This window comes from Cyprinodon variegatus, unplaced genomic scaffold (genome assembly GCF_000732505.1).
Source record: "Cyprinodon variegatus isolate N-32 unplaced genomic scaffold, C_variegatus-1.0 Scaffold489, whole genome shotgun sequence".
NCBI classification, from domain to species: Eukaryota; Metazoa; Chordata; class Actinopteri; order Cyprinodontiformes; family Cyprinodontidae; genus Cyprinodon; species Cyprinodon variegatus.
This window is the reverse complement of record NW_015150942.1, coordinates 166,959-176,304: the sequence shown is the minus strand read 5'-3', so window position 1 is coordinate 176,304 and position 9,346 is coordinate 166,959. Positions and strand designations below refer to the sequence as shown.

Below are 9,346 nucleotides of genomic sequence, written 5' to 3'. Positions count from 1 at the left end.
CCTCTTTAAGAGCCTATAGAATGAATCAGAGAAGCTGGAAAGAGACCTGCTGCAACCCTAGAGGAGCTGCACAGATCCGCAGTTCAGGTAAAAGGAGGCGCCATCATCGGGAAAAAAAAATATCAAAAATTTTTTGGCCTACATTAAAAACGGTTTGGTGGAGAACCAAGACTGCCTATAAGCCTGAACGCACCGTCCCATGTCAAAACATGGTGGTGAAAGCAGCATGTTGCGCCAGCCTTAGCTGATAGAAGGATGGATTTAATAAAGAGTAGACCTGGAGAAAGATCTGTTAAAGGTAGAGCAACCTGACAACACAATAGAGATTTACCTTCCAGCATAAAAACATCCAAAAATGTTTACAGAAAGACGTGGGAGTGATCTAAATTTAAATTTACTTTTGAAAAAAATAAAATATAAATTTCAGTCTTTAAAAAACTGAAGCTGTATAAAGGACACCTTGGCTTGTAACTGTACTTGCAATGAACGATTGCTCTAAAAATGGGACTGGTAAACAACTTTATACATTCATCCCTTTGTGTTGATCTCCTATAATAAAACCTAACAAAAAAGAAAAGCAATCACTTTAGCTGTTCCAACATGACAAATCATGAATGAGTTATCACAACCACGTGTTTAATAGCTTAAGGCAAATAGATGACTATGTAGGTCATTGAGTTGTGATGCTCTAATCTAGTTATCCAGCAAGGTTGGAAGTGGTGTAATAAACTATGAATAGGTGTTAATATCAAAGGATTATTGTTTGCAACACTAAGAAACCTCTGGATGAAACATCAAATCCTGTCATCCCAGCTTTGACTCACTTTGGCTGCCAAGTCGCTGAATCTCCTCCACCAGCAGGTTTATTTCATGTGATACATTCATTGCTGCTAGAAACGGGGGGAAACATAAACAAATTAGTGCAAAAACAAACATTAAATGGGATTTTTAAAGAAAACTGGGAGAAAATGTAAACAGCCTTTACATTTATAAGGCAAATATAGATTTTTACAGATGTACTTTTGAGATATGAGTAGTTTTGTGTGAAACACTGAGATAAGCGCTGAAGACTGCAGAGCTGAAATCAACGTTAACAAGCTGCAACCTGAAGTGATCAGGGCGGACTGTCACTAATGCGGAAATACAGGAGTAGCATTCACGGCTAGCTAAACGGAAGCCCCAAATGATTATTTTAGCTCTTTCATTTCCAAAGAAAATATTCATAAATAACGTGCGGTTTAATCCATCCAATCTGACCCGTTTTTTCTGACTTCCGGGTGCAAAAAATGGATTTATCCGCTTAGTAACTCGATCAAATGATATGTCGGGTGCGGATGGAGTTTTTTTTCCCCTCTCGCTTGAACTGATTTGATGCACGACGGGAAATTTGTTTAATGAGTTTACATGAAAAACACAAAACACGATAGCTATGAACACATTTTACCTATTTAGTTGTACGTTTTCCTGTAGGGAGGTGATGTAGTAGGACTTTCTGAAGAGTCGGCACCCGGTGAGAATATTGCTGCGTTCAGTGGGTGCTCGGAAAATTCGCTTACTAAAGTAAACTAGTGAGGTGGAGCAAAAAAAAAAGAAAAAATAGACGGCATAGATTGACGTTTGTAGTTGTTAAATGATATGCGACAATTTAATTGAAAGGTCATTTCAGAAAAAGAAAAAGAAACAAAAAAAAAAAAAAAAAACGAGCTGCAACACATTATATCTGTTTCCATCTCCAAGTGACAGATTTCAAGTGAAGTTGAAAGGAAATGCAACAAATGAAAGGCAATCTGAATTTAACTGGTTAAGGCGCTACAAGGGTAATTCAGTTATGGAACGTTTCGTATAAATAGTAAGAAGTAACAATGCAAGGCGTACAAATGTAGCCTTTTGAATTGTTCCTTTCCCTTCGAGGCCAAAGTTAACATGAAGGCACCATGATAACCCGCTGTAATGATGGGAATTCAATCTCTTTTCTTGGATCCGACTCATTTGGCTCAGATCTTTCATGCCGAAACATTCATTTAAATCTGGTCTAATAAACCTGCAGTTATGGATAGTAATTTAAATCTGTGATACACATAATTTTGCAAGCTATCATAGCAGTTTAAGCTCATACTTATAGATCCCTTGTGTACTGTTAAAAGAATATTTCTATTTAAAGTGAATATAAAGGCTTAGAACATTATTGTGTCTCTTTTTCTATGCACTCTCTGAAGCTCTAGGACCCAGGTTGGGGATGCCTTACCTAGATGATCAACTGACTTGAAAAGCCTTATTTGGATCAAGTTGGACTACATTTAAATAGATCTGAACCCGGTTGTATGAACAGTACTGCAATGAAATAGTGATTTCTAACAGATTTTGTTGTTGTTGTTTTGTTTTTTCCATTGTGCCACATTCTGAATACATTTAAATTCAATTGAAATGGGAAATAAAAGTCACACATTGTTCCAGGAAATGAGCTAGCAGGATGTGTCGGCTCAGTCACAATAGACACATCCCTACTCATCTGACTTCATTGTGACCCACAGGACGTGTTCATTTTGGCAGAAGAATTGGTGGAATTAAATTTTAAAAACTTTAGATTTAAATTATGTTCAACTAATAAAGACATTCATAAAAATAAATAAATAAATGAATCTCATAAAGAATTATAAAACAATGTCAAAGGAATACCTATGTTTAGAGCCATCTTATACTAAAAAATTACTTGAAATATTTTATTTTAAAAAATAAAGACAATCTTGTTGCATGTATTAACTTCTTTTCAAATAGATTTTCTTTTGAATATGAGTTTGGTGTCTTTGAAAACGGAAGGCCCTCTTTTCATCACCGTAATCAATAACTAACTCTACAGATTCTCAATCAGAATAAAATCAGGGCTCTTGTCAGACAAACTCTAAATATTAATATTTCTTCTGGTGAGACAAAATATGTTGATATAAGTCAGAGATCTATATAAAACTTAAAGTTGGATCTTAAAATATACACAAGAGATTCTCTTATGGTGAAATTGTATACAACAAAACATTGATTAATGCTGTTGCTGATTTAAAGGTGTAAATTAACCCTTTAATTTAGCTATAGATGGGAAGAGTGGCCAAAACTGAAGTTATAACAATATTAGATGAATACATTTAACTGAAGTAAAACTAAATACACTAATGAAATATATTTAATTGGCTTTGAGTAAAAATTGAACTTGGTTAAGAACAATTAGAATAAAAAACTTAACAAGGTCTAATTAACTAATCAGACTTTTTGATTTAATATTTTAAATAATTATGTAGATATAAAAATGAAAAATATACCTCCAAACTCTTTTAGATATTACAGGAAAGAAATAAAACACATTAATATCATTGCAAAAAAAAAAAAAAAAGTCTGGCAGAAAAAAAATACGTATATCTGTTTACAACATAAAACTTTTGAAAACAATACTTATAGTAAATAATGTTAGAACAATGTCAAGTTCTCCAAATAGTAGAGCAGGCTGAGCAGACAGGAAAAAAAGTAGGTTTAGGTTTGTGTCAAAAGATTTTTGGTTGAGACATGCCTGATCTTTATTCAGTGAAGTAACTAAAGGTGGATGGAGAGGCCAGAAACTGCAGTCAAGGGAGACTTTCAATACAGTGTTACTTAAGTGAAATGTATGATGCAGTAAAACTCTTTCTAGAAGTAAGTTTTCTTTGTAGTTTTTCCCCAAAATCTACTCAAGTAAATATAACTGAGTAAATGTAACAAGAACTTCGTTATTTACTTAATTATCTAAATCTAAGATTATGTTTCTATGGTGTATTTTTCTATATTTACAAATCTGTTTAATGTATCAGCTTTATATAGACAAATCAGACCCATCAGGGTGAGAAGAGAGCAGGAATCACACTATTACTGTATTGTTTACCAAAATCATGATCAAATTTTATTTTACTTTTTATATGCAGAGGAGAAGGGAAATATTAATTTTGTTTGTATGAGTGGAAATATTGTTTATGCCCCTATTTGATTGCTTTCTGAAAGATAGAGAATTTGAATTTCTCTCGTAAATTCAAAGTTAGGGTAAAAGCTGCATTTTTTACTCATGAATTAGTCATCTGGTTCCCTGCAGGCCAGAGAAGACTCCAATGTTGGAAACACCAAGTTAAAAAGTAATTCATAAAATGCCAGGTCTTAAACTGGAAGTTAGCAAATTTTGTTTTCAGAATAAAAGCTCTTTTTTAAGCGAGAGAAATGTTTACACACAACTTTGGCTTTGTTCTATCCCATAAGAACTTTATTTTTCAAGTGTACACATGATTTAGATGATCCATTAAAAATGCTACAAAAAACATTTTTGCTGTTGTTCTTTTTCCCCTTACAGAGACTAAATTAAATTTAAAGTAGTCATAAAGCATTTCAAAACAATTAAAAAGTATCTTATATTATATACATTATTAGATAGTTAAAAAAAACATGTATTTAAGATCAGGGGATAAATAATATTTTAATAAATATTATATTGTTATAGAAAATCTAATTAAAACCTTTATCTATTTCAGCTTCATACTGTTATTTTGTGTCGTAAAAAAAAAAAAGATCCCCACAATTTCTGAGTTTGATATTGTAATCTTGTAAATAGCTTAATTAGATTTATTTATTTGATATCTGTATTAATTACTTTGTTCCTTTTAATGTCATTTGCACTGACGAAAATATACAATTGAGCGGCTTTACTTTTACTGTTGTAACCTGCTGTGCATGAACCATGATTATACATAGACTTTTTATGTAATTTTGAATATGCTATTTATTAAGCCATACAGTGATGAGTTGCTGATGATAACGATAAGGAGGTTTACTTAAAGACTGATTACTCATATTTGCTTTTTGGTCTGGCAGTCATTTTGAGTGTACAGTTCTTTTACAGGTAGGTCCAGAAAGAAATGTTAATTTTAATTAATTGTGCTTCCATGACGGCAAGAAAATATGTGATTAACTTATTAAAATTTATTTTGAAATAGTTCCACTTTGCAAACGTATTACCATGAAGATTTCCACTGAAGGACACAAACTCTCAGCTGTCTCCCTGCTTCAGTAAAAATGTGGTCGAGCATCATAATCATTTAACATAAAATCGATCAAATAAAAGAAACTGATGAAGCAATTTACAAGGTTACAGTATTAAACAGTGAATGCAAAAATTAACTTATTTTTTTTAATCATAGCTTAACATATGCAAAAGTAGGGAGTGCTGGTCTAGTGGTTAGAGCTGCCTGCTTACCATTTGAGAAAGTTGCAATTATCCCCACAACCTCCACTCTGGGTTCCTGAGGAAAACCTTTAACCCCACACTGCTCACTGGGTGCCGCACAATGGCAGCCCACTGCTCCCCAAGGGAATGGGTCAAATGCGGAGAGTAAATTTCCCCATTGTTGGACAACAAAGGGATTTATAAAATGATTCATTCAAAGGCGTAGCCAGAAAATCTTAATAAGGGTGGCCAGGCAATAATTATTGTAAACTGAGGGGAGGCCAAAAGCAGATAGGTGCCAGAACCTCAGGGTCAATCTACACTTTTCAGCAGGAATGACCAGTGTCCTACCATGACTGTGAAGCTGATCCCAGTGGGAAATTTGTCCCTAACTCTGTAGGGGCAGTGATAGCCATGCCAGTCCAGGGACTGACTGCAGTTCTACTATTAGGCGCCTTGGTCAAGTTCAATGACCGGTGTACCTGACATGTAACAACCATACCATGCATATTGCTTTAGGTTAATAGACTACATTAAGTAGGCTATGTATGCTTGCAAAACTAGACTACTGATTGCTACAATTGAACAAATACTTTTATAAATAAGTATTTAGAAATGCCGATTTTATTAAATCTTGGACACTTTATCAATGCAAAACCAAAATGGAAGGTTGTTATTATTGGGGTGACGGTAGTTCAGTTACCTGTTTGAGTGCCCACCCCTTTTCTCTCAGGCGCTGTGATGAAGACACTTTGCCTGCTGTTGGTGGTTAGACGGCTTGATGTTGTTGTTGGTATGGCAGCCTCACTTCAGTCAGCGTGCCCCAGGGCAGCTGTGGCTAAGGTACAGTTTACCACCATAAGTGCATGAATGACTGATTTTAGTGTAAAATGCTTTTGGGTCCCCAGACCTCCTATAAAATACATGCCATTTACCACTGATACAAATTAATCACTGCTCTGTTAGACCCTTAAAAAACTTTTCTTTTTTTTTTTTTATGTCAGGAGGAATTTGAAGATGGAAAGTTGTCAGAATATGCAAGAAAATGCATTAAAGTGTTTTATTACTCTAAAGAGAAATAAACAACATCAAACTTATCTGTCCCTTCATATTATTGCAAGTGCTGCGTAAATCAAGTGCATTTAGATGTTTGTTTGTTTTTAAATAGAAAGTTGCCAAAAGGCGACGCTTATTTTGAAAGGTAAAGCGGAACAGATACTCTTCCTCAGGGCCGACTTCACAGTGACGGCAGGAATGGCGGCTATGATTACTAGAGGAAGGAGCCCCAAGACCCTGAAACTTTACTTCTAACGGCCCAGTGGAAGAGTCTGCCTCGGGCAAGGATCAGAAACAGCATCCTGCCGAAGATCCAGGGGAGAGGAAGTCCTGTACTCCGAGACCAACGCGGCTCATGTCCGGATCGAGGAGGTGGACGCACTTTGCTAGTTTAGCCCGCTGTTCGTGCTGCTGACTTTGATTCAAGGTAGCCGTGTTAGCGGCTGGCCACTTTGGCTTGGCTGCCCAACAAGTTAACCAACAGTGTGAAAGCTATCAATAGCTGGGGAACCGTGCTGGGGTCTGCGTTGTTTTACGGCGTTAGGGACGCTGAGGGTGAACGGGGAGCACAGTTTAACTGCTAACCTCACCGTTAGCCCAGTCAGGATCCTGAAGTCTCATCCGTTTTTGGATCCTGCCCCAGCCATTGGCTAAGGGGGCTAATCAACCAGCTAGTCCGCTTTCCAGCCTCTCTAGTCACAACCATGGAAAGTCTAACGCTGAGTGATGTCGAGCAGAAATACTACTCGGACTTGTTCATCTACTGCGACACAGACAACACCAAAAAAGTGGCTTCTAATGGGAGAGTTCTTGACCTTTTCCGGGCGGCCCAGCTACCCAGTGAAGTTGTCCTCCAGGTAAGCTAACCACAGACAGGTAGCAGTTTGTTCAACTCTCTGCCCCCTTTGGCTAAGAGGCTGTATGTTGCTTTAGGAGCCGTTTAGACTGATGTTATACAAGGTTTGCTGTCAGAGTGATGACCTGAGGTTAGCCAGGCAGGTTAGCAAAGCTGCGCAGCGAGGGACACACCTTCCTCCGGCTAAAGTTAGCCCAACTATTCGGCTCTAAACCAGCTTCTAAGCTCACAACCACTAAATATCACCCCACAAATTAACAAGCCTTAATAATGATATATGAAGTCAACAAAATAAGTCAATTATTTAAAAGATACAATGGAAACACAACCAACGTGGTAAAAATATTCTGTCAGGTTTGGGCTCCTTTTTACAGTATGTTGAAATAATAATAATAATAATAAACTAATGAAGGTACTAACCAGTCGGACTAGTGACCATAAAATATCTGTATCATTACAAAAAGTATCTACATTTTAAGTTCTTTAAGACGTAAATGGCTGTTAGAAAATTTATTTTTTAGATGTTTTTGAATTTGAAGCTCATAAAAATATGGATAATATTTTATTTTTTTTAATCTTTAGAAAGGTAAAAACAACGTTTATGGAATTTTCACTAGTTATAGCACTGGTTGATAAGTAAACCTTCATATTTTGTGGATAAAAAACCAAAACTTATTTTGTAACAATACACTGATATCGACTATGTATCCAACCCAAAGTTAGCAGCCTCACAGAGATGCAATTTATACCCTCGAAACTGCAGTTTTGATTTAATACAAGTGATGCTCCTCAATATCAATGATTTTTCAACTTGAAATCATTCCAAACTTAACAAATTTTGACTTTTTATACAAGGAAGGGAAAAGTTTTTTTGCTGTTTTTTTTTTCTTTCTTTTTTTTCCCCCAGACAGCTGACTGGCAGTGCTCAGCAACATGTGGGGGAGGAGAAGCACTGATACTCTCCTCCCTACAGAAAGAGGGAAAAACCTGCTCTCACTCTCTGGCATTTCATTTAGAAGTATTTTTAACTAAGCCAAGGCTTTTAAAGGACAATATATCAGATTGCAAGACTTATTTTTTTTTTTTAATCTCAAAAAAGGCAATTTCTAACTGTTTTTGTAAAAGAGTAGACTTAAACTTTATTGTCATTACACTGTCAAGAGTACAGAGCAATGAAATTAACTCTCTGCATTTAACCCATCCCCTTAAGGAGCAGTGGGCTGCCATTGTGGAGCGCCCGGGAAGCAGTGTGGAGTTAAGGGTCTTGCTTAGGGACCCAGAGTGGCAGTCTGTAGGAGTGGGGATTCAACTCAGAACCTCTGGATTCCAAGCACAATGCCCTAACCACTAGGTCACCACCTCCCCAATAGAATAGTCCCAAACTGTATAATAAAAGCATGTTTTTTGTGCTTTCATCCATTGTAAATAAACAAACAACAACATGATGTTCACATCAGACTTTGCGCTCCACATCACTGTCCACTCTTTCCTCCCTTTTTCCTCCACGGAAACCTGCCTCCCATTTTCTGGGTTGAGCTGACATGCTGAGCTCACAGGCTGTATGTCACAGTGTGCACTTGTTAATGTAACAGTAATGGAGCAGCATCAACTATAACAGCCCCCTCAGCTAGAGTCACACACAGACTTTTCTTTATTATCTCTCAGATGTATTCTGACCCTCAAGGCTTTAATCAATCAATCTACCTGGAAAAGTTTCAGGCACCTATCCTTAGAGATACTTTAAGGGCTTATTTCTTCATAAAGGCTCTACATTTTTTTGTCATTCTTCTTGAACAATGTGATACATTTTAGGTACAGGGCAGCTTTTCCAGTGATTTACCTTTTGAATTATGTGTTCCTTAATAAGGTTAAACAGATTGTTTAACCTGAGTGTTAAACAGTTTTTCTGTTGATGACACCCATTACAACTAAGATTTAACACGATCTTTAGTATATAAAATGCTTTAAAAGTAGCCTATTGTATTAAGTTTAATGAAATTATATAATCATTAGACACAGTAAGTTAGAGTCATATTTATGGATTGTTTTGTAATTGTTTTTGTCGGTTTCTAAACTAGCAGCTGTAACAAAAAACATGCAGCAGATTTTTGCTTTTATGTTTGATAGTCCTGGAAAAAAACAGATGAGTTCTTCAGTCCCATTTCTTTTATCCCTTAGCTTTGTTCTACTAGCTCAAAATCTAA

General features: G+C 36.2%; 1 protein-coding gene across 4 annotated transcripts in view; it reads left to right on the top strand.

Annotated features, from left to right (window-relative positions):
- Positions 1 to 6,465: 6,465 nt before the first annotated feature.
- reps1 (RALBP1 associated Eps domain containing 1) overlaps positions 6,466 to 9,346 on the top strand; it is a 28,637-nt gene continuing 25,756 nt past the window's right edge. For all 4 annotated transcript variants that reach the window (XM_015390237.1, XM_015390238.1, XM_015390236.1 and 1 more), the window contains exon 1: positions 6,466 to 7,143. In XM_015390237.1, coding sequence (XP_015245723.1) covers positions 6,991 to 7,143 — 153 coding nt within the window. In that variant the 5' untranslated portion in view covers positions 6,466 to 6,990. The remainder of the gene's footprint in view (positions 7,144 to 9,346) is intronic.